This window comes from Thunnus albacares, chromosome 12, assembly GCF_914725855.1.
Source record: "Thunnus albacares chromosome 12, fThuAlb1.1, whole genome shotgun sequence".
In the NCBI taxonomy this organism is placed as follows: domain Eukaryota; kingdom Metazoa; phylum Chordata; class Actinopteri; order Scombriformes; family Scombridae; genus Thunnus; species Thunnus albacares.
In genome coordinates, this window is record NC_058117.1 from 33,672,837 (window position 1) to 33,698,247 (window position 25,411).

The window sequence follows — 25,411 nt, forward strand, 5'->3', positions numbered from 1 at the left end:
ACCAGAACTGAACCCGTTTTTATCACCGAACCCCGTCGGACCTTCGTAGAGCAGCTGATCCGGCGGGATGGAGCCCGGCCCGGCCTCACCGCGGGCCTCACCGGTAAACACACCGCCCCGCGGAGCTGTTAGCACCGCCGAGCTAACGGAGCTAAGCTGCCGCCAGACTCCATTCAGAAAACACAGCAGAGAGAACAAAGCGCGCTGCTCACACACACAGACGGGTTTTACTGTTACTGTCCTCCGGTTCGTTCGGCTGCAGCTGAACAGAACTCCTCTTCGCTTAAAGGGGTTGAGATTCTGAAAAGATTCGTGTCGCTGCTCGCCCAGGTAGCCGAAGTTTGTTCGCCTCGCTGCTCGCTCGGGTAGCCGAGGTTTGTTCGCCTCGCTGCTCGCTCAGTTAGCCGAAGTTTGAGTGAAAACAGGCAGCAGGTTTCAGTTTGGATGAACGTGGTGTCGCCCGAACTGAAGAACAGATCACAAACATGTGAGAGAAGCAGAAGATGTTCGTCTGTCTGTGTGCGTGTTTCTGCTGATGAGCAGAGAAATTAAAACCAGCAGATTCCTAACGGAGTTTGGTTCAGACTCTGCTGTGGAGGCCTGCGGCTCTCCTGAAGCCCCAACACAACTTATCATACCAGCGTTTCATTAATCAATAATGACACAACGTGAGGCTTTGAAGTATTGATCACCAATGAATCATATAAGTTAATTATGAAATAAAAATCTCCCTCCAACGTCAGCTTCTATAATGCATTTACATTTTCAGTTTTATAAAATTTAAACTGATTATTTTGGGACTGTTGACATTTTTTGATGTCACTTTGGACTTTGATTATTGATTAAAGTGTTGATCAATGAGTTAGTAAATATGGCTCCAGCTGATGATTATTTTTTCAATCAATCAATAATCACTTTGTCAATAAAATGTTTGACAATTGTTTTACAACTCATGCCCAGTGTATGAGGGTCCTCCGCGACACACTTCTCCGCCTTTCCTCAATAAAAGTGATCAAACTGATTCTTGAAATTGTTCAAGAGAGTCGGGGACGTTTCCGAGCTTCGCTGTACTGACGTTCCCACATATTTCCCTCCAGATTAACTGAATTTTGTTACATTCCTACAAGCAGTGCGGATTCGTACCTACATGAGTTTTACATTTAGGATAATTTGGTGAAATTCCTTTTTTTATAGTTACCATAAATGTAGTGTCTTCATCTTTATCAATCGATGTAATTTCAGGATGCAGCTGAAGAACTCGGCAACATTCGGATCAAAATGGAACCAGACGGCGACGTGGAGATCCAGTCGTACCCGGTGCTGAAGAGGCTGTCAGTCAAACTGACAGACTGCAGGGCGTGGCTGGAGGGGCGGGACTTTCTGTCTCTGGGTAAGGTCTCATGACTCACATCAGAGGGCGACAGATGACATGTTACTAGACCGACTGGAAAACTGGGTGGTGTTTTCTGGCACAACACCAAACTGGTCTGAATCCTACTTGAAGGACTTTTGTGTCTTTAGGCAACCAAACATCTGAGCAGACAACAATGACATGCAGAGTTCCCCAAGGCTCCAAAACAACAAAATATCTTATTATGCAGACGACACACAGATTTACATAACCATATCACCAGGGGATTTCAACGGTCACTGAGAAAACGCACTGAACTAATCAGTGATTGGATGTGCCAAATGTTCTTCAACTGAAGATAAAACTGAAGTCCTTGTTTTTGGACCCAAAGAAGAACAATTAAAAGTCAGCACTCAGCTGACTGTCTTGATGCCTTTTTATGTTTTATGTAAAGCACTTTAATTGAGATGTACTGTATTAATAAACTCACCTTATTCAGCCTAACGTGACCTCTGATCTCTCCCTGCTGGCAGACGATCACCCACAGCTTTGGAGCCGCAGACCGAGGCAGCAGCACCCAACCAACACCGGCAGGAAGATGGTCTACTGCCCTGAGTGTAAGAAAGGTTTCTACAAGTCGTCTCACCTGGAGGCTCACCTGAGAGTCCACCAAGGCCAGAAACCGAACCAGTGCTGGCAGTGTGGCAAGACCTACCCGACCCTGTTGAGCCTCGTCATCCACCAGCAGATCCACGACCGCAACGAACCATACCGCTGCTCCTACTGCGACAAGACCTTCGCCCTGAAGCGCGACTGGAAGACCCACCACCGGACGCACTCGGGCACCAAACCCTTCAAGTGCTGGTTCTGTGGGGATGGGTTCACCGGGCACGATGAGCTCACGGAGCATCTGGGGACACACGAGGGGGAGAAGTGTTACCACTGCAAGATCTGCAACAAGATGTTCGTCTCCTACCAGGGCTTCAACTTCCACAGCCGCTCACACAGGAACCAGAAGCTGCTGCCCTGCAGCAAGTGTAAGAAGACCTTCGCCAACCCTCAGAGCCTGAAAGTCCACCAGGTAGGGACGCCCCCTGAAACCTGGCTCTGAAATGGAACCGGTTTTAAAATTTTAAGATACCGGGGTATTTTTAAGGTCGGTTCTTTCATTGGTACTTTATTTTGGTATAACTTATGGTCGCAGCACTCCAGCCTTTGCTCTCAGAGCTGACAGCGGTGAGGTGGAGACAGTGGACCAGTTGAAGTGAAGATAACGTTGTACTCGAGTTGATGACAACTACACTTGTTACTGTAAGCGCAATAAAACCTTCCAGAGTAAGAAGCCAATAAGAGTAACTTACCCAGTCCCTCCAGGATTTGTTTTTTGTATTATTGCTGCCAAAAATGTTTGATTTTGCAGCAGCTTTTCTTAAAAATTGCGACACAATTTGCAATGTTTTATTTGGTCTTTTGAGGTAAAATTGCGGGAAAAATTGCAAGCAAAGGGAAATAATGCAAATTTTTAAAAAAAATTACCACCAATGAAGAGTAACATGTAATCACTTCCTTCATGCTGCGATGGTGATGAAATACAAGCTCTCGCCCCCCCACCAGCAGGTCTTCAACTTCACTCAGTATTTTGATGTCAGGAATATTATTCATTTTACTGACATGTTAGATTAGTTTCCAGTGAGATATTATTGTGTTTATAATGACTTTGCTGTTGTAAACATTACTGTTGCTGCTCTAGAAACAATAGTTAGTTATATATAAATATAAATCAGTTCTAATCCTGTTCTGAATGTATTCTTTTTAAAAATTAATATGTATTTTTAAAAGCAGTTCTTAAGTAATGAAAAAGAACCGACAAGAGTATCAATAAGAGTTGTAGTATCGACAAAACCTTAATGATACCCGTCTCTACCACCAGGTGACGCACTCCAACAGGAAGCCACACAAATGCCCGACCTGCGGCAAAGGCTTCAAGCTGCTGAGCGGCCTGCGCTGCCACCAGAGGACCCACGAGGACCTGAAGGCCTACCACTGCACCGAGTGCGGCAAGTGCTTCTCCAGCCTGCAGGGGCTGAAGCTGCACAACCGCACACACACCGGACTGAAGCCCTACAAGTGCACAGAGTGCGGGAAGAGGTTCACCCAGTCGCCGCACCTGAAGTCGCACATGGTGACCCACACCGGTGAGAGGCCCTTCCTCTGCACCACCTGCGGGAAGAGGTTCACCCAGTCGTCCCACCTGAGGTCCCACATCACGCTGTTCCATGTGGGCGAGAAGCCGTTCACCTGCACCGACTGCGGGAAGAGCTTCACCATCGCCCACTACCTGAAGGTGCATCGACTGAGCCACACCAAGGAGAAGCTGTACCAGTGCTCGTACTGCGAGAAGTCCTTCTCCTACCACAACTCATGGAGAGCGCACGAGAGGATCCACACCGGCGAGCGTCCGTTCAGCTGCCAGGACTGCGGCCAGAGCTTCATCACGTCGGGCTCGCTGCTGAGCCACCAGAGAGCCAAACACACCGGAGAGAAGAGCCACTACTGCTTCACCTGTGGGGAGTTCTTCTTCACCAGCTCGCTGCTGCGGATCCACCAGCTGGACCACACCGGTGAGCGGCCGCATGCCTGCAGCTGCGGCAAAACGTTCAAAACCAAAGGAGTGCTGCGCTACCACCTGAAGAGGTTCACCGACCACCAGCCGGCCGAGTGAGCGGCCCTCTGAAACACAAAGTTCTGGTGCTGCTCGAGCTTCCTGTTAATCTCATTCCAAAGTGTTTGTGACTCTTTACACCAAAAGCTGCTTTATGAACTGTTTGTTTAGTTCTTCTGCACCAAGCTGCTGAGCAACAAAGAAGCTCATTCTCCAGTAGGTGCCCTGCCGTCGGTCCAGTGGCCCATTATTCTGAAACTCCAGTAGTTTGACAACCTTCCCATTGGACCAGAAGCCCATTAGTCTGACGGCCAGTTATCCCGAAAACAAAAGCCCATTGCTCTGAAAATATCCTCGGCCTCTGTCACATATAGTTCCCAGTAAGTCACTGGAATAACCTTTCAGGCATCGCTGGTGATTTTCATTATTCACATATGCAGCTACATTCAGGAACATTCCCGTCTTTTCACACATTAACATGGCAGTGCTGGAATAGATGGGCGAGGGGCAGTCCAGCAGATGGCGGTGATGCAACACTTACGGACGCCAACCGCCATAAAAGTCACCAGAAGAAGAAGAAGAAGGCCGGACGCGTGTATGCGGGGGAAGACGTCTTATTATTTTCAGGAACATGGCGGTGAGGAGCCGTGTTTGTCTGTTGCTGATGTTCCTCTTATGTATTATGAACAAGTTTCCAGCTATTCTTGAAAAAAAGCAGCTTGTTTGCAAACAAAAGAACTTGAATAGTTGTTAGTTATCACATCAGCTACGAAAGCATCCGCAGGGTGACCGTCAGTAAGTCGCACATTCAACTACGTCATCAGCGGAGTCCTGTGATTGGTTCACTCGCTCCACGTGAAAGCGTCTTTCGTCAGATGAACGTCTTACGTGCTCGTCCCTGCAACGTTACAGCTTTCACTCACAACAAAGCCAACCAGCGTTTTCCTTGGAATGTTACTGGGTCTTGATGTGGGAAACTGGCGGTACTGGTGGTTTTCCTGAATACGGATCCCTGCTCCCATTCACACATGACCCCATGCAAGAAATGTTCCTGAACATTTCAGGGACAGAATGCATGTGTGAAAGGGGCTTCAGTGTATTTTGACATACAAGTGACCATTTTAACCCAAACCACGATCTTTCCCCAGCCAAGTGGTTTTTGTGCCTAAACCCAACCAGACCTCAGCCTGAGTCAGTGTCAGGTTATGAGTTGTAGAATAGGAGGCGATGTTCAGCGGTGATCTGGGATCCATTAAACTTCATATGTTAACAGTCTGGGCAGCAGGAAGGCCAGACTGTGTATTTGGAGCAGCGGGTGTTTGGTTTTCGGGCCTTTGGACCAATGGGCAGTCTCCTTTTCAGAAACACACACAAGCGTGAAAAAAACAGGTTTTGGATCATGTGAGATGCAACATGTGGAGGATGGTTTAGACGTTTACACTCACAAACAACTGACTTTTCTGTCTTATAGAAAATGACACAAGTGATTGAAAACCTCCCAACGGATTTCTCATCAGTCGGTCTACTTCTGATTTTACATAAAACACATTATTATTGTTATTATTATTATTATTATTATTAACCAAGAAACACTAAGAAACAACGACTCTGCTGTTTGCAGCTTTTTGTCGTCAGAAACACTCCAGAGAAGAAAAACCAAACAGCTGCGTGAACGTCGTCATGACAACAACATGAAATCAACTTCTGCACATCGCATTAAGACCGACGTCACCACTGTGTGTGTGTGTGTGTGTGTATATGTGTGTGTGTGTGTGTGTGTGTGTGTGTGTGTGTGTGTGTGAGTGTGAGTGTGTGTGAGTGTGCGTACGTGTGTGTGAGGTCATATGTGTTAAAACAACTTTTTTTGTTTTGAACAGAACATTTTCTTTTTTCTTTTCTTCTTTATATTCATAAAGTTACAGTCCAGCTGACCTCAGGTCAGGGGTCAGAGGTCATCAGTTCGGGGCGCCATGTGTCATGTTGTCATGCTGGTTTTTGATTGGCCGGCAGGTTGAAATGAGTGGAACATCCAGCATCATGAAGCTGGTTAAGAACTGTTCAGCTGTTAGTGTTTATATTCAAGCTTTCAGTGAACTCACTAACAGAAGGACTCGAGTCACAGCTGCGTCTCTGACTCGTTGGTCTGGACTCTGGACATGTGCTAACGAGTCCTTGATGTAACCCAGTGAATCATGTGACTCGTTAAAGCTGCGTCTTTATGTTCTTCTGTTTGTCAATAAAAGCCAAATGATGTGCAGAACATGAGTGTGTCTCTTTAGCAGGTTCAGACAGGGTTACACCTGCATCCACTGACATTCAGGTTACCACGGCAACCAGCCAGCCGCCAACTGTGTCTGTGTATTCAAAGCACATAAAGACAAAGAGACGAAGTTATTCACATAAATTCCAGTAAGTTAAGAGTTGAGTGGCTGCAGTCGGCACTTAGTAATAAATATATATATATATATATATAACTGAAGATATTATATCTGCACCCAACAGCAATCTGACTCACATCAGAGCAGAGAACAGACATCACAGTTCAGACTGAAGGCAGTAATTACAATGTTGGTGCTGTTACAAATATTAGAGTGATGTATTATATTAGGTATTTATATTACTAATAATAACATTTATTACTGCCTAAAAATAAATCATTAAGCATTACAAGACTCCTGAATAACTTGGTATTGCACATTTAACATCCCAAAGGCATATTTCACTAATTTAAGAACATATATGACTAAATGTCCCACATTTACACTGAGGTGCAAGAAGTACTCTGATCCTTTACTGCAGTAAAAGTACTAATACAGCAGTGTAAAAATACTCCATTACAAGTAAAAGTCCTCTGTGAAAAATCCTTCTACAGTAAAAGTACATAAGTATTATGAGCTTGATGTAGTTAAAGTATTGCAGTAAAAGTACATAAGTATTATGAGCTTGATGTAGTTAAAGTATTGCAGTAAAAGTACATAAGTATTATGAGCTTGATGTAGTTAAAGTATTGCAGTAAAAGTAGTGGTTTGGTCCCTCTGACTGATATATTATTATATATGACATCATTAGATTATTAATAGTGAAGCATCAGTGTTAGAGCAGCATGTTACTGTTGTAGCTGCTGGAGGTGGAGCTAGTTTACACTACTTTATATACAGTTAGCTAGTTTAGTCCAGTGGTTCCCAACCTAGGGGTCGGGGCCCTCCAAAGGGTCAGCAGATAAATCTGAGGGGTGGTGAGATGATTAATGGGAGAGGAAAGAAGAAAAAACAAAGTTCTGATACACAAATCTGTTTTCAGTTTTTGGACTTTTTCTCTAATCTTTGATTTTTGCTGAAATATTGGATCATTTGAACATTTATTGAAATGAAAGCATGTGAGAAGTTTAGAGGGAAAAATCACTATTTGGTGGAGCTGTTAACAACTCATAGACATGTGAAATGTGACCCCGACTACACACTGCTTTTTGTAAGACGTCAAAAGACAAAAAGGTTGGAAACCACTGGTTTCATCTTTAACAATGTGTTGTATTTTAAAAGCTTGTTATATTATCCATTGTGTCAAATCTTCATCTGAAAAGTAACTAAAGCTGTCAAATAAATGTAGTGGAGTAGAAAGTACAATATTTCCCTCTGACATGTAGAAAGTAGCATCACATGGAAATACTCAAGTAAAGTACAAATACCTCAACATGGTACTTAAATACAGAACTTGAGTAAATGTACTTAGTTACTTTCCATCTCTGAATATGAAGTTTGATTTCTGGTTCTCAGATGTGTAATATGAGTAAAACCAGAAGTGACGTTTTGAATTAATCCAACTTTCCTTCATGAGAAAGAACTTCTACATAAAAGCAAAATTTGATTCATATTGGTCTGTAACTACAGACTCAAACATTCAGACTGTTTCCTCACAAAACAAGAAACTGAAGACATAAAAACACCAAAACAGCATCTTTACAGAATTTAAAGGTTTCATTTTTCTATATTTCATGTGTTGAAATCATGTGTTACATGATGTGAGACAGAACACCCTCTGAATGCAGTGTCTGTCTTTCACAAATGAATACGAACTTTAAAAAAAACTTTTTAGTTTGGTTTCAGCTGAATTTTTAGTTTGCAACAATCTATATAAAACAAGTTTCTCTAGTGAGACATTTTATTTTAAAAAAGAATCATTTAAATGTAAATAATTGCCATTTCTGTGACTTTGATATAGAATTTAGTATTTTTAGACATCAAACATATGGAGCATATGCAATCTTATCTTAAAGAAACCAGAAAATAAATAAATAGTATTAAAGTTTTATATGCTTATCAGAGATAAAGTTAAACTTGACATACAGACTGTGTACAGTTACATTTATTGATAGATACAGTTAATAGATATAATATAGAATGTAACAGTTAGATAATGTTTAGCTAAATTTATTATCTTTTTCATTTATAAACGTTATATGTAGTTTTTTTTTCGATCTATAATTAATTCTGAGTGGAAACTGGCGGTTATGCTGCCTTCAGAGACCTCAAGTGGAATAGGATTATACACAACTACCCAAACTACGTGTGCATCTGTGTGAGGTCTGTGGCGTTCAAATGCTTTTGACCCAAGATTAAAAAAAAGACAATGTAGTTAATTAACAGATGCTACAAATTGTTGTGTTATCTTTTTATTATATGCAGTTCAATGTAGTAAAACTCGTATTTACCATGAAACGTCCAACTTGAGAAGAGAACTTGAAGGCAGCACGCGCGCGTGAGTGAGCTGACCGTTAGAAGAAAAAAAAAAAAAACAACCGTCGGAGTTTCGTTTGAAGCTTTCATTTCTTCTTCGGTAGCTCTGCAGATATAAACTAGATTTACCCGCAGACTGATGGAGGCCAGAGACGAGCGGCTGGAGCCTGTCAGCAGCTTCGCGCTGCGCAGTTTCAGGCTGGAGCCGCAGACATGGCGGGAGTTCGTGTCGGAGGAGGAGCAGCAGCTACTTTTCGCCTCTTTCTTCACCTGTCCGGACAGTCTTCACCTGTTCATCTGCCGGGACGCAGAGTCTCAACTCTCCGTCAGCCTCACTTTCCCCACAAATATCTCATCCAAAGTCATTTGCGTCTCCAAAACGGGCCGTGAAGCCGTCACCAAGGAAACCGCCAAAAAGGCTTTTATCATCCAAGAAGTTCAAGGAGACGACGCGCTGAGCTTCATGTCCGCCATCACCGAGCAGGTGAGCTAATGCTAATGCTAACAAGAAAGTATCACCTCGGCTAGCTAAAGCTAATGATAACATTAAAGTTAGGTAACCTAGGGCTAAAATCCAGGCTAATGATAACATTAAAGTTAGGTAACCTAGGGCTAAAATCCAGGCTAATGATAACATTAAAGTTAGGTAACCTAGGGCTAAAATCCAGGCTAATGATAACATTAAAGTTAGGTAAGCGAAGGCTAAAATCCAGGCTAACAATAGCATTAAAGCTAGGTAAGCTGAGGTGCTCAGGTGAGTTGTGTCCCCTCTCAGGTGATCTGTCCGTTGCTTAGCAACCCAGAGAACAGCCACGGCTGGGTGGCAGGTGTGGCTGAGGAAGCTCTGAGGTTCATGGAGAGGCAGAAGAACGAAGCACAGGTGATGAAAGCTCAGGTAGATGGACGCACATTTTTGCCTCAGCCTGATGCTCTGCATGACGACCGCCGCCATGACAACAGTATTCAGGGAGAACGGTAGGACAGATGATTGTTGATTAAGAATTGCTGATGACATCTGAGGTCGCTGCAGCTCAGTAACAGTTTCTTCTTCTTTGCTCCAACAGGAAGTTGCTGGATGTGAGGCTCGTTCACGCCTGTGAGTCGACTGTCATCGAGTGGGCGGAGCTTGTGTCAGAGTTCCTGCAGCAGGACTCGTCTCAGCCCCTGCTGGACGGATTGAAGCCGCCGCCCACTGAGGAGTTTCACTTCTGGAAGAACCGACTGAAGAACCTGCAGTTCATCCAGCAGCAGGTGATGATGTCACACTGATGATGTCACACTGACAGCAGGGGATGATGTCACACTGATGATGTCACACTGACAGCAGGGGATGATGTCACACTGATGATGTCACACTGACAGCAGGGGATGATGTCACACTGGAGCTGTGTTCCAGATACCTGGATGTAAAACTTTACTTTAATATAAAATCAGAGAGAAACTGAAACATTTCCTTCCACTTTGAGGAAATGTTGAAATAAATATGTTGAACTTGAATGTTGATCCAGTTTTGTCCTGAAGCAGCAGCTTCACGTCTTGAGGCTGAAGCAACTTAAAGTGCCACCGACGGCTGCTAGTTGTTACAGCTGACTCCCGTTCAAAAAGTCTCAACTGCTCTGGAGAAATATAAAGTCAGTCATTGTTTTCAATGAGTCGTTACAGTCTCAATCTCTACATTCAAGCCTTATTGCTCTGTTTATAAGATCTGAAGACTTGTAGTAGCTGTGATGTCTGCAGTCACAGCTGACTGTAGAGAGATGAACTGTAACGGGGACGTGGTGCTTCATGCTTGGTTCATCAGGATGCTGACATGTGACGAGTCAGCTGACAAGTTTTAAAGCAGCAGAGTGACTGACAGGAAGAACAGACAGAGCAGCTGCAGCTGACACCCAGTCTGTTTGTTTGTTTGTTTGTTTGTTTGTTTGTTCAGCTGATGAGCAGCAGAGCTCAGCAAGTAGCTTCCATCCTTCAGACAGCAGACAGCGTCTACTGCTGCACCCTGACAGACATCTACAGACACGTCCAAGAAGGTAATGACTCACACACACTCTGAACACCTGCTGCACCTGCTGCACCTGTTACACCTGTTACACCTGCTGCACCTGTTACACCTGTTACACCTGTTACACCTGTTACACCTGCTGCACCTGTTACACCTGTTACACCTGCTGCACCTGTTACACCTGCTGCACCTGTTACACCTGTTACACCTGCTGCACCTGTTACACCTGCTGCACCTGTTACACCTGTTACACCTGTCACACCTGTTACACCTGTTACACCTGTTACACCTGTTACACCTGTTACACCTGTTACACCTGCTGCACCTGTTACACCTGCTGCACCTGTTACACCTGCTGCACCTGCTGCATCTGTCACACCTGTTACACCTGTCACACCTGCTGTACCTGCTGCACCTGCTGCACCTGTTACACCTGTCACACCTGCTGCACCTGTTACACCTGCTGCACCTGCTGCATCTGTCACACCTGTTACACCTGTTGCACCTGTTACACCTGTTACACCTGTTGCACCTGTTACCTGAAACACTCCTGGGCTCTCTGTCCCCCCCGCAGGCCTGGAGGAGGCTGAAGATGTGACTCAGAACCTGAGGCGTTTGCAGGAGAAGCTGGAGGACGTGGAGCAGCTGGAGTACCAACAGGTAGCTGCACACCTGCACAGGTCAAGTGACTTCACACATAGCACATCTCCTCTGCTGTCAGTCTGTCTGCAGCTTTGTAGTTCCACTTTCAAAGAAGAAGAAGAAGAAGGATGTTTAAATGTGATGGAGTGTCTCCTCAGTGTTTCAGCTCCTCCCAGCGCGGATGGAGGAGTTTAATCCACCAATCAGGACGTCCTCGCTGACTCCAGCGTCATTTTGAGGAGACGACAATTACTGATGACGCAAATCATCTCAACCGTCAAATATTAAGAAGTCAGAGATTAATATGTAGAAACGATTCAGTAACAGTTTCAAAGGAGAAATCCTAATAAGCAGTTCTGAGCAGTTGTGTATTATTTGATCATAGAGTTACAGCAGCGTCACAGAATGACACCAACAGACACTAAACCCACTCATCAGTGAAAGAACAGCTGCAGCCTGCAGAACATGTCTAAATCAAATCTTTAGTTTGTGAACGTCTGACGTCGTTTTCAGGCTCCGAAATAGAAAAGAAGAAGAAAAGAAGCCTTTTGGCCGATGAAGAAAACAAAAGTGTGTTTTTATGATTAATTCATGATTCAGATTCTACATGAAATTTTTATTTAATGAATAAATGTGAACAGAGTCATTACTGTGTGACAATCACATATATTAATATGACATTAAAGCACAACAGCCCCACTGTTTACTGTCCCATCAGATCAGCTGACCAATCAATAACCACATTTGATCAAAGGGGTTCGCTGTCCCGTAGAGGACACACCTGCAGCTCCTCACCTCCTCCAGCATGAAGGGATCAGAACATGCTTGATGAGGGCGGAGGGAGATCAGTTCCCAGGTCACGGCGACGATCTGAATGGAAAGCAGCCCTGATGTTTGTTGTGATGACATCATGTGAATGAACTCTTGTATGTTATTGGCAGCTGAGGGACAACATGGCGGCTGTGATGGAGGAGGTGCGTCTGGTCTGGATCAGGTCTCAGTTCTACTGTAAACCCTGCAGGATCGTGGTCCTGCTGCAGGAGATCTGCAACCTCTTCGTACAGCTGGTAGTGACTCACTCACTGTCACATCTATGACTGTGGAGCTTTGCACAGTAGATTTGTTAGACAGTAGAGAACGTGTCATGTTGGACTCTACTTTTTTATTGAATCTCCTTCTTCTGCAGAGCAGGGAGTTCCTGCGTGGGAAGGAGGTGATGCGGGGTCTGGCGGTGGATCCTGGACCGGTCCTGGATGACGTCAGACTGGTGATTCTGACCCTGCAGACCCTCAAAGAGGCATACAGTCTGTGCAGGACTCAGCTGGACCAGGACCAGGTACAGCTGCAGGCTGACAATTTACTGATGGGCTGCATCCCAACTTCCTGTGACAGAGCCTCTGTGTGTGTGTGTGTGTGTGTGTGTGTGCAGGGTGGACTCTCACACAGGTGGGACTTTCCCTCACACCTGGTCTTCTTCCACCTGGACAACTTCCTAAAGCGTCTGCAGGGCATCGAGGTAAAACCATCTCTCTCTGCCTCACCTTCAGTCCACAGCGACTCCGAGCTGCGTCTGTCAGGACAAACTGCCTTCACCAGGCTGACTGACGCCAGACATTTACTGAACCTGAAGATGTTGCATGTCGGCTCCACAGGAAGAAATTCACAGTGTTTGTATGTATTGATTCTCACAGTAGCGAGTGAATCTGGGAGCCGATCAATCAATATAGATACGCTAACAAGTTCAAAATATACAGCGGGATATTGCAATATGAGGCCTGATACCTTCCTCTTTTAAACACGGTAGTGTTGTTGAAAACAACGGTCTGTGTCCACATCATCAAAACTTGATGATAACTTAGAAACATGAACACACGTCTCGTCCTGCAGCTTGTTGAATGAGCCACCAAACAAACAGCTAGATGCTAATTAGCTGCTCAGCTGCCGCACGATAAACATCATGTAAACACACCTGCAGACGTCACTTCAGACCCGTTAGATGCTGGTTTGATCGTTACCCTTCAAGATCCCTGTTAGCGACGTGCTGTCTGTCCGTGACTTGTAGCTACAGCAGTTTGTTTTCTTTGTCTAAATGAGACATTACATTTTGCAATTAATCTGCTGTTCGCATGCCGTACGGATCAACTACGATCCCTTACACCACTACTAGAAGCATAAAAAAAACATGGAGGGAGACAGTGGGAAACACTTTCTGTGTGGATCAGCCATCAGCCTCAGTTGTACCTCCTGCAGGAGGTACACTGTGTGTTTACTGCTCCGTCCTCCTGCAGGAGGTGCACTGTGTCAGCCTGCAGCTGTATCAGCTGGATCAGACGGCTCTGTCAGGAGTCAGCGGCAGGATGTGGAGTGATGTGGTTCAGGACGTGTATCAGGATTTCCTCTGTCACGTGGCGGTTCTATCTGACTGTGGCTGTGACGCCACCGACCCCGATGATCAGGTGACCATCAGCTGATGAACTTCGTTTGACTGTGTGAGCGTGTCAGCGTGTTGTGACTCATGGTTTTCCTCTTAGAGCTTCCAGCTGCACCTGGACCAGTTCCAGGTTCAGGTGTGGGACCTGGAGCGGCGGCTGGTGTCAGTCCTCAGCAGAGCCCTGCAGGACTGCTGCGCCTCCTCGTCTGCAGCCAAGGTACCACCTGACCTTCTGACAGCAGCTCTGACCTTCTGACAGCAGCTCTGACCTTCTGACAGCAGCTCTGATCCTGATCTGCTCTGTGTTCCAGCTGCTCCAGATGTTCAGGTTCATCCTGGATCGGCCTCTGATCCAAGAGCAGCTGCGTCCTCATCTGAGCCAACTCCTGGAGGTGGTCCTGACAGAGCTAGATCAGACCTGGCTGCTGGTTTGCAGTCAGAGAGAGAAGGCAGACACGTTCTGCAGGTTCACCCCGCGTCCCGCAGCTGTACTCTGCTGGACCCAACAGCTCCAACTGAGAGCTCAGGAAGCCCTAAAGAACTACAAGGCTGTGCAACACCTGTAAGCTCAAAAGCCACCTGATCCCACCTGACTGCACCTGATTCCACCCACACAGCAGGTTCTGTACTTATGTGTTCAGGTGTGTGTTACCTGAGGCGTATTCCATCAAGCAGGATAAAGGAAAGTCTGGCTTATTTTGATAAGTCTCGCTAATTTAAGTGAGAGTTTGTTCCATTACTGCGGCTTATATGATTGGCTGCTCAGTAACCATGGTAACTTATACAGCAGAACTAGCTGCTCTGTGGCAGAGTAACTGTCAAGTCTGACGGATGGAAACAGAATCCCAAAAGATGGTTCCATCAGGTGTCTTTTCCTGCTTGCATCACTTTTGTCACGTCTGTGTTCTGGAACATAAGATGACGAACTTTGAGGGACTTTTACAAAAACATCTATTTCAGTTAATTCCCATTTTATTCATTGTCACTTTTGTTTTGGTCAGAACCTGCTGCTTCAAACATATGCACACACTGCGTTTGACAGTGTGAAGTTATTTATTCATTCACTCACTCATTCTGTTCATGCTGTGAAGACAGAAACATCTTAAAGTCCAAACCATGACCCCTGCTGTGTTTAAATTTATACTTATATCTTTCCTCAGTTTCTTTATCTCCAACTGCAACTTCTTAATTCTTAACTTTCAGTGATGCTTGTAAATCGAATGGACATGCTGTAAGAGTAGCTGATTATGTAGTTGACAAGTTGGTTCTCCTGTTGCCTACACCATGGTTTTAAACATGTGATAGCTAGCCCACTGATAATATAGCCAGTCAGTGATCTGAATGTTCATTTAGAACAGAATAGAAAATACTTTACTTTTTGCTTGCAAAAGACAGAAATTTGTCTTTATTAACAAATGAAGATAAAACCATGAGTGGAGCGAACTCTGCTTTCCCCACACAGAGATTAATGCTGCTGGTCCGGGGGATTAAACTCTCAACCTTTAGGCCACCACTGCCCACACAAGTAGGCTTGTATAACCCGCATTTAATCTGTCAGCAGTGTTTGACCAAGCAATCTCCTTCGCCTTGTTAATTGCAGCAGTTTTGCCCTTTTTGGTGATGACTCCTTCATATTCTTCATATAAACTTAGCATAAAAAGTGAGGAAATTTGTGTTTGGTAGATTATTTCTTTGTTGTAACAAAGCTTCTTGGCAATAAATCTTATACCGTTGGAAGGTCTGTTTATTTCCCTTTTAAATGGAGCCACATTTGTGAGGAACATGCATTTGTGGGATGAGCAGCAGAGCTGAGTATGTGGGTTGTGCCCATGCAAAATTTGCCAAATCTTCTCTTCCAATGCCAAACAGCTTATTTTACTGTTGCTATTGACTCTTGTTTTGAGCCTCTTGTACCCCCAGGTGCTGCCAATCAGGTGCCTGATTGGCAGCACCTGGGGGTACAAGAGGTGAGCATGGGCCCTACTTCAGTGGTCAGTAGGTGTTTGCTCCAAGAATCAGCATGCCACGTTTGACTGATCTGGATAGGACCCGTGCGATAGGGCAACTTCAAGCTGGTGTTCCGCAAAACCAAGTTGCGGCATTATTTGGAGTGAGCCCTAGTACCATCTCCAAAGTGAAGGCCAAGATCCATATAACAGGGGATGTCAGAGACAGGCCGTGAAGTGGGCGTCCCAAGAAGACGACACCCCAAGAAGACCATTTCCTCACCCTGTCAGCACTGAGGTACTGTAGGCTGTCTTCTACAGATTTGCAGTCAAGGTTTGCAGGATGATATGGCCGACGGCTCAACCCAGACAATCCAGAACAGACTGCACGCAGCCAATCTCCGGTCTCTGCCAGGAGGCCTGCCATGACTGCCCTTCACCGTCAGGCCCGTTTGCGCTGGTGTCGGCAAGATGTGCACTGGAACCTGAACATGTGGAGGAATGTTATGTTCAGCGATGAGTCCAGATTCTGCCTACAGCAGTTGGATCATAGGGTCAAAGTGTGGAGAAGATGTGGAGAACGCTGTGCTGATTGCTGCACTGATAGAGTAACATCTGTTGGTGGAGGCAGTGTGATGGTGTGGGGCGGCATCTCCCTCACTGGGAAAACGAGGCTTGTCATCATTGGAGGCAATCTCAATGCAGAGAGATATCGAGATGAGATTCTGCAACCAGTGGCAATCCCATATCTCCACAGTCTGGGACCGAACTCTATCCTCCAAGATGGCAACGCTCGCCCCCACAGAGCGGGTTTATCAGAGACTACCTCCAGACTGGAGAGGATGGAACGGCCTGCCAGCAGTCCTGACCTCAACCCCATTGAACACTTGTGGGATCAGCTTGGGCGTGCTGTTCGTGCCAGAGTGACCAACACAACCATGTTGGCTGACTTGCGACAAATGCTGGTTGAAGAATGGGACGCCATCCCACAGCAGAGTGTGACCAGGCTGGTGACCAGCATGAGGAGGAGGTGCCAGGCTGTTGTGGCTGTGTGTGGTTCTTCCACATGCTACTGAGTCTCCTGTTTGTTAAATGAATAAATTGTTGAATTGCCAATATGTCTTGTTTCTTCAAACTTCAATCATCCAATCCACCAAACACCAAACAAGAGTCAATGGCAGAATAAGCTGTTTGGCATCGGCAGAGAAGATTTGGCAAATTTTTCATGGGCGCAACCCACATACTCAGCTCTGCTGCTCATCCCACAAATGCATGTTCCTTACAAATGTGGCACCATTTAAAAGGGAAATAAACAGGCTTTCCAACGGTATAAGATTTATTGCCAAGAAGCTTCGTTACAACAAAGAAATAATCTACCAAACACACATTTCCTTACTTTTTGTGCTGAGTTTATTTTCATCAGCAGGTTTGTTCTATTGTTGAGAAGAACTTAGCTTTTGTTTTTGCTTCTTTTTGCAACATAGTATCGTCTTTTTGACAATCGACTGTTCTGACTGTTTATGTCCGCCGTGAACGTGCACACCGCAAGATTATTCAAGCCTGGTTAGAGTTAACGTTGACAAGACACGGCTGAGCTGTGTTAGTGGAATGGCTTGAGCTTCGACGTTAATTCAAGCCTGGCTTTTTCAAGTAAGCGCAGCTTTCATTAGCTGCGTTGATGGAACACCCCTTGGTGTGTTGTGTCTGTGTTGTGTTAAGGTGTGTGGACTCAGGTGAGGTCCAGGTGGTCCTGCAGAGGTTCCAGCAGGTTGTGGACCTCCTGCAGGACTTCAGAGACACAGTAATGTCAAACTGGAGCTTTCAGCTGGACTCAGACTCTGGCTTCATCCTGGAACAACCTCTGATCCAACACAACCAGCAAGGCATACTAGGAGTGACCTTCAGCCAGAAGGTCAGTGAGACGACAAACTGAACACACTCATCTGTCTGCTGACAGGAGCTCATGTGATTGGCTGTTCCAGTCCTCCCACCTGCTCCTCTCCCAGTGTGAACTGGTGTCAAAATTCTCCCCCAGTATGAGGGCCTGGTACAGTCCAGAACCTGTGAGGTCCCTCAGGGCAGCGTCCTGGGTCCATTCATCTTTTTATTTTTACTGAAATGATTTCAGACATGCTGGAACATCTGCACTTATATTCATAACATCAACATAACATCTTCAGGCCAAACGTTTCTCCTCACCGGTCGAGTTCAGAGAAACTCCTAAAAATGTTTGTGTCCATCTGAATTTCTTTTTTTTCTTTCACTTTTTCAAAAAGTCAAGTTCGAACAAATTGGAACCACAGATACAATTTACTGAGACTGTCATCATGTATGACCAGCAGTGTCCATCTGTCAGTGGTCAGAGAGAACGTCTTTCCAGTATAATCTTTATATTTTACTCTTTTTGTTGGTAATTGCGCCCCCAAAATACTTCCACACACTGCTTCTCAGATGCTTCAGTGTCGTCATTATCTGATCAGCACAGCTTTCTTGCTTTTGTCCTTCTCCATAAAGTTGAATTGCTTGATTAATTATTATTATTAATAATCATTGTGTGTGTGTGTGTGTGTGTGTGTGTGTGTGTGTGTGTGTGTGTGTGTGTGTGTGTCCAGCTGGAGGCGCTGCAGAGGGAGCTCAGGTACGTGAGCAGGGAGACAGATGTGGATCTCCACCCCTACGCTGCTCGACTCTTCACCTGCAGAGACGACGTCACACAGATCTACCTGAGCCTGAGTCACATGGTGTCAAGCTACAATCAGGTGGACACACACACACACACACACACACACATTAACACACACACACACACATTAACACACACACATTAACACACACACACCATATCAAGCTGAAACAGAGAGTTTTACGTCGGGTCTGGCTCTGAAGCTGACAGTTAGGTCCAGGTGAGGGTTCTTCACCTGCAGAGATGATGTCACACAGATCAGGTGAGGGTCGTGTGACAGGCTGTGGTCATGTGACAGGTGGTGAGCGGAGTCCTGCAGGTGGAGCTTCCCCTGATCCAGGATCAGCTGCAGGACCTGGACCAGAGTCTGTTGGCGCTGCAGAGGAACACCTGGAGCTCTGAAGGTCTAAACATCACATGACTGGTCACATGACTGACAGCTGCTGCGGTGTGTTAGGGGCAGGTGGCTGACAGGTGTGTGTGTTCAGGTGTGCAACAGCTGGTAGAGCAGCAGAGACAGAAAGTCTCGATGTTCTGCACCACAGTGAACGAGGCCAGAGCCAACATGGACACCATGACTCACATCATACAGGTCAGCTGATCAGGAGGGTGAACATCACAGGTCTCAGTCTGTTCTTATGAAACATCATCAATCAGGTACGCTTCAGATGACCCACCCATTTTACCCAGCATGTTTTGGGAGCTGGTTATATTCCAGCATGCCTGTCATCAGGCAGCAGTGATGGTTAATGTTTCTCCAAAGTTTAGATGTTTCAGGTAAGAAAGTAGCTGCTCACTTTGATTATCTGGTTGTTTTATTAAAATAAAGTTTACTGTAAAATGTGCACAGATGTTTTTGGAGATGTGAGCTTTCAGTCGGTGTCCATGGTCATTCTGGGGAGAATAGTGTGATGTCAGCAGCTGTTTGGCTGCAGTTCATCAGTGTGTTCATGTGTCTGCAGGGCTGGGCGGAGCTTCACCTGCTGCAGCGCTCAGGTGACTCACTACTGGAGGGCAGAGCTACAGAACAGAGCTACAGACGCCTCAGAGAGGAAGGACAGGAACTGCTCAGGTTAACACAGGTAACAGACACACCTGTGGAGAAGGAGCAGAAACAGACACAGGTGCTGATGTGTCTCTGCTTTGTTCTCAGGAGAACCAGAGTCTTTACAAAGCCCAGGACTCCTCCCACGCCTGGAGCAGATACCTGGACCACATCGATGACAAAGTCCAGGACGGACTGTTCCAGCTGCTGCTCAGATCACTGCACTTTCTGTCTGACAACATGAACCCACAGGTACACCTGCAAACACCTGGACACATCTACAAACACCTGCAAACACCTGGACACATCTACAAACACCTGGACATATCTACAAACACCTGGACATATCTACAAACATCTGGACACATCTACAAACATCTGCAAACATCAACAAACACCTGCAAACATCTACAAATACCTGGACACATCTACAAACACCTGGACATATCTACAAACACCTGCAAACACCTGGACATATCTACAAACACCTGGACATATCTACAAACACCTGCAAACACCTGGGCACATCTACAAACACCTGGACATATCTACAAACACCTGGACATATCTACAAACACCTGGACACATCTACAAACACCTGGATACATCTACGAACACCTGCAAACATCTACAAACACCTGCACACATCTACAAACACCTGGACACATCTACAAACACCTGCAAACATCTACAAACACCTGGACACATCTACAAACACCTGCAAACATCTACAAACACCTGGACACATCTACAAACACCTGCAAACATCTACAAACACCTGGACACATCTACAAACACCTGGACACATATACAAACACCTACAAACATCTACAAACACCTGGACACATCTACAAACACCTGGACACATATACAAACACCTGCAAACATCTACAAACACCTGCAAACATCTACAAACACCTGGACACATATACAAACACCTGCAAACATCTACAAACACCTGCAAACATCTACAAACACCTGGACACATCTACAAACACCTGGACACATATACAAACACCTGGACACATCTACAAACACCTGCAAACATCTACAAACACCTGCAAACATCTACAAACACCTGGACACATATACAAACACCTGGACACATCTACAAACACCTGGACACATCTACAAACACCTGCAAACATCTACAAACACCTGCAAACATCTACAAACACCTGGACACATATACAAACACCTGCAAACATCTACAAACACCTGCAAACATCTACAAACACCTGGACACATCTACAAACACCTGGACACATATACAAACACCTGGACACATCTACAAACACCTGGACACATCTACAAACACCTGGACACATATACAAACACCTGCAAACATCTACAAACACCTGGACACATCTACAAACACCTGGACACATATACAAACACCTGCAAACATCTACAAACACCTGCAAACATCTACAAACACCTGCAAACATCTACAAACACCTGGACACATATACAAACACCTGCAAACATCTACAAACACCTGCAAACATCTACAAACACCTGGACACATATACAAACACCTACAAACATCTACAAACACCTGGACACATCTACAAACACCTGGACACATATACAAACACCTGCAAACATCTACAAACACCTGCAAACATCTACAAACACCTGCAAACATCTACAAACACCTGGACACATATACAAACACCTGCAAACATCTACAAACACCTGCAAACATCTACAAACACCTGCAAACATCTACAAACACCTGCAAACATCTGCAAACACGTGGACACATCTACAAACACCTGGACACATCTACAAACACCTGCAAACATCTACAATCATCTGCAAACATCTACAAACATCTACAAACATCTGCATACCGCATGTGTTTCTACTTGCATCTAAACAACACCACAAAACTGTAGGAGCGCTCGAGGCGGTCTGAGGTGAAGGATCGACCGTCTCAAGCGCTCCTGGTTTACCGCTCACTGTTGACCGTACAAGACATCAGCTACTTGACATCACAACTCTCTGCTAAACTGCCACCTGCTGCTAGCTGCCGTTAATTAAACAGCTATTAATACCTCATTAGCTCAATGAAATGTATCGAAACGAATGTGTGTGTGTGTGTGCGCAGACCTGCAGTGCTGCGTTGTTGGCAGTCTCTCTGCAGCTGCAGGACGCAGGAACTGTGTTTGAGCCGTCTGTGGGCAGCGGCCTCTCTGACCTGATGAAGACCATCATCAGTGATGTTTACACAGCAGCCAGTCTGCTGCCGAGGATCTCTGTGAGTCGCCACGGCAACTATCAGGTGACTGATATCACTCTGAACACTGTCCGGACTGCATGAAAACATTCAGAGTCACAGAAGGTTTTTGTGTCTGATCTCAAATTTCAGTCAAAAAGCAACATTAATGAAACTGTTAGAGGTGCTACAGGTGTCACGTGATGTCATATTTGTGATTCGTGATGTTGTTGTGTATTTGTGAGAGTGAGCGAGAGCAGGCACTCAGCTATAAACATAGAAAATCAATATATGGTGGGCCGCCCCAAATTAAAGAATGTATGAGAAACCCTGAGCTAAACTACACCCGTCTGTCTCTCAGGTGTCTCTGCAGCAGAGTCCGGACCTCTCTGCACTGGAACAGGAGGTGATGCATCGTCTGTTGGAGGTGAGGGAGGAGGCGGAGCGTCTGAGGTCGGAGCTGGACAGGTACTCATACCTGTGGCAAAGCGACAGGCGGGACGTGATGCAGGAGTTCCTGACCTACAGCAGACAGCTGGGACCAGAAGAGCTGGAGCCTGAGGAGGCCCCGCCCACCCTGAAGGACTTCAAGAGAGAGGTGAGACAGGTGTTTCATCCAGGTGTTCCTGTACAGGTGTTTCATCCAGGTGTTCCTGTACAGGTGTTTCATCCAGGTGTTTCATCCAGGTGTTCCTGTACAGGTGTTTCATCCAGGTGTTTCATCCAGGTGTTCCTGTACAGGTGTTTCATCCAGGTGTTTCATCCAGGTGTTCCCTGTACAGGTGTTTCATCCAGGTGTTCCTGTACAGGTGTTTCATCCAGGTGTTTCATCCAGGTGTTCCTGTACAGGTGTTTCATCCAGGTGTTCCTGTACAGGGGTTTCATCCAGGTGTTGCATTCAGATGTTCTGATCCAGATGTTTTTAAAAATGAGCTGCAAGCTCCTGGAAATGTTTTCTTACTGTCTCTTACATGTTTCTGCAGATCGATTCACTCCACAGACTGTACACAGAGGTAACTCACCTGGATGATGTCATCGTCCTGCACGGCTGGCTGCAGGTCAACCTCCAACCCTTCAGAGACTCCCTGCTGTCAGTCATCCAGGACTGGAGCCACATGTACACACAGCACCTGCTGGACTCAGTCAGTGACAGGTAAACTCACCTGAGACCCGCTGGACTCAGTCAGTGACAGGTAAACTCACCTGAGACCTGCTGGACTCAGTCAGTGACAGGTAAACTCACGTAAGACCTGCTGGACTCAGTCAGTGACAGGTAAACTCACCTGGGACCTGCTGGACTCAGTCAGTGACAGGTAAACTCACCTGAGACCTGCTGGACTCAGTCAGTGACAGGTAAACTCACCTGGGACCTGCTGGACTCAGTCAGTGACAGGTAAACTCACCTGGGACCTGCTGGACTCAGTCAGTGACAGGTAAACTCACCTGAGACCTGCTGGACTCAGTCAGTGACAGGTAAACTCACCTGGGACCTGCTGGACTCAGTCAGTGACAGGTAAACTCACCTGAGACCTGCTGGACTCAGTCAGTGACAGGTAAACTCACGTAAGACCTGCTGGACTCAGTCAGTGACAGGTAAACTCACGTAAGACCTGCTGGACTCAGTCAGTGACAGGTAAACTCACCTGAGACCTGCTGGACTCAGTCAGTGACAGGTAAACTCACGTAAGACCTGCTGGACTCAGTCAGTGACAGGTAAACTCACCTGAGACCTCTGTGTGTGTGTTTGTGTGTGTGTGTGTTTGTGTGTGTGTGTGTGTGTGCTCAGTCTGCAGCAGGTGACTCAGCGTGGTGATGATGATGATGAAGAGCCGTCCTCCTGCAGCTTCTCTCCAACAGAAACCATCCTCCTGCTGGAAGCTGCCGGAGTCGAGCTGCCTGAACACCTGTCAGCTCAGCTACAGGTAGTGACATCACTCTGACATCACCATTTATAGTAACGTCAGCTGTGTTCACCAGCTAGTCTCTAGCTAACTGAGCAGGTACCGGACAGATAAACAACGAGCTGAAACTCACTATAAAGTCACTGATTATTCTCTGTTGGTTCATCACCAACACATCACTCACTGACACATCAGACTGTGGAGGAGAGACATACATGTTTTAGATGATTTCAACTAATTAATTGTTTTGTAATTAGTTAATCCATCCATCCGTTTTCAGCAGAATCAGTATAGATGGAAAATACTGAAAAGGTGATGTAATAATAAATAAGTGAAGGTCATATCATCCCTGCTGGTTTTCCATCATCTGCTCATTCTTTGACCTGCATGATGGTGAAACATTTCTTACATTAGATTCTGTGTAATATTCAAAGGTCTTACACACACAATTAATGACAAGTGAAGTTTGAAGATGTTTGTGATGCTGTTTATACCTTTCAAATGTGTTTCATCATGTTGGCTGATGGGAGGCGTCTTCCTTTACTTCTGTGTCATTCCTGACCCGTTGATGTGAACTATATATATGTGTATATATATATATACAACACATTGTTAAAGATGAAACCAGTGGTTTCCAACCTTTTTGGCTTTTGACGTCTTACAAAAAGCAGTGTGTAGTCGGGGTCACATTTCACATGTCTATGAGTTGTTAACAGCTCCACCAAATAGTGATTTTTCCCTCTAAACTTCTCACATGCTTTCATTTCAATAAATGTTCAAATGATCCAATATTTCAGCAAAAATCAAAGATTAGAGAAAAAGTCCAAAAACTGAAAACAGATTTGTGTATCAGAACTTTGTTTTTTCTTCTTTCCTCTCCCATTAATCATCTCACCACCCCTCAGATTTATCTGCTGACCCTTTGGAGGGGCCCGACCCCTAGGTTGGGAACCACTGGACTAAACTAGCTAACTGTATATAAAGTAGTGTAAACTAGCTCCACCTCCAGCAGCTACAACAGTAACATGCTGCTCTAACACTGATGCTTCACTATTAATAATCTAATGATGTCATATATAATAATATATCAGTCAGAGGGACCAAACCACTACTTTTACTGCAATACTTTAACTACATCAAGCTCATAATACTTATGTACTTTTACTGCAATACTTTAACTACATCAAGCTCATAATACTTATGTACTTTTACTGCAATACTTTAACTACATCAAGCTCATAATACTTATGTACTTTTACTGCAATACTTTAACTACATCAAGCTCATAATACTTATGTACTTTTACTGCAATACTTTAACTACATCAAGCTCATAATACTTATGTACTTTTACTGCAGCTTCTACGTTGCTATATTAGTACTGTTACTGCAGTACAGGATCTGAGTACTTCTTCCACCACTGTTTACAAGTCACAAACTGGTTGTTATGGTAACTGATAGGACCTGCAGCCAGGTACAGGTGGTGACATCATCACGCTGCTGGTTGGTGACTGTAAACGTTTGTTTGTGTTTCAGTGTTGACGGAGAGGAAACAGCAGCTGTGACAGGAGACGTCGAGCTGAAGAGAAACGTTCAAGTTTATTAAACAAACTTTCTCTTTTTGTTTCTGTTCAAACGTGACGGTTGACAGTTTAATGTGAAAGAGTTTGAGTCCAATTAAAAAACCAGCTGATCTGAAGGTATTTAACAGTAAACAGCTTTTTGTCACCTTTAAGTTCTCTGATGATTTTAATTGTTATAAATGAATGACTTGTGTTGAAGTAAACTCACATGC

At 45.2% G+C, this 25,411-nt stretch overlaps 2 protein-coding genes and 1 long non-coding RNA gene across 5 annotated transcripts; 2 read left to right on the top strand and 1 right to left on the bottom strand.

The window, feature by feature from the left end:
- Positions 1 to 14: 14 nt before the first annotated feature.
- On the top strand, positions 15 to 4,711 carry LOC122994391 (oocyte zinc finger protein XlCOF6-like). Its single transcript, XM_044369058.1, has 4 exons — positions 15 to 103; positions 1,243 to 1,390; positions 1,885 to 2,432; positions 3,282 to 4,711. Exons 1-4 carry the CDS (start codon positions 68 to 70, stop codon positions 4,071 to 4,073), a joined length of 1,524 nt encoding a protein of 507 aa, XP_044224993.1. The 5' UTR covers positions 15 to 67; the 3' UTR covers positions 4,074 to 4,711.
- LOC122994394 lies at positions 2,174 to 8,964 on the bottom strand. The gene is made up of 3 exons (XR_006406592.1): positions 8,876 to 8,964; positions 8,722 to 8,777; positions 2,174 to 2,261 (listed from the first exon to the last, which is right to left on the bottom strand). It is a non-coding gene; the product is annotated as an uncharacterized LOC122994394 (long non-coding RNA).
- On the top strand, positions 8,777 to 25,319 carry LOC122994389 (dynein axonemal heavy chain 17-like). Of its 3 annotated transcripts, none has more exons than XM_044369053.1 (22): positions 8,778 to 9,230; positions 9,522 to 9,721; positions 9,811 to 9,997; positions 10,677 to 10,776; positions 11,323 to 11,408; positions 12,332 to 12,457; positions 12,577 to 12,726; positions 12,820 to 12,906; positions 13,679 to 13,846; positions 13,922 to 14,038; positions 14,133 to 14,383; positions 17,487 to 17,679; positions 18,380 to 18,526; positions 18,749 to 18,854; positions 18,939 to 19,042; positions 19,413 to 19,532; positions 19,604 to 19,747; positions 21,609 to 21,782; positions 22,078 to 22,314; positions 22,700 to 22,869; positions 23,503 to 23,638; positions 25,153 to 25,319. In XM_044369053.1, the coding sequence occupies exons 1-22, from the start codon at positions 8,886 to 8,888 to the stop codon at positions 25,156 to 25,158; spliced, it is 3,354 nt and encodes a 1,117-aa protein (XP_044224988.1). In that variant the 5' UTR covers positions 8,778 to 8,885; the 3' UTR covers positions 25,159 to 25,319. The 3 variants fall into 3 exon arrangements, with proteins under 3 accessions (XP_044224989.1, XP_044224988.1, XP_044224990.1); XM_044369055.1 differs by having other exon boundaries at positions 9,139 to 9,230; positions 9,542 to 9,721; XM_044369054.1 differs by lacking the exon at positions 12,332 to 12,457 and having other exon boundaries at positions 8,777 to 9,230.
- Positions 25,320 to 25,411: the final 92 nt, after the last annotated feature.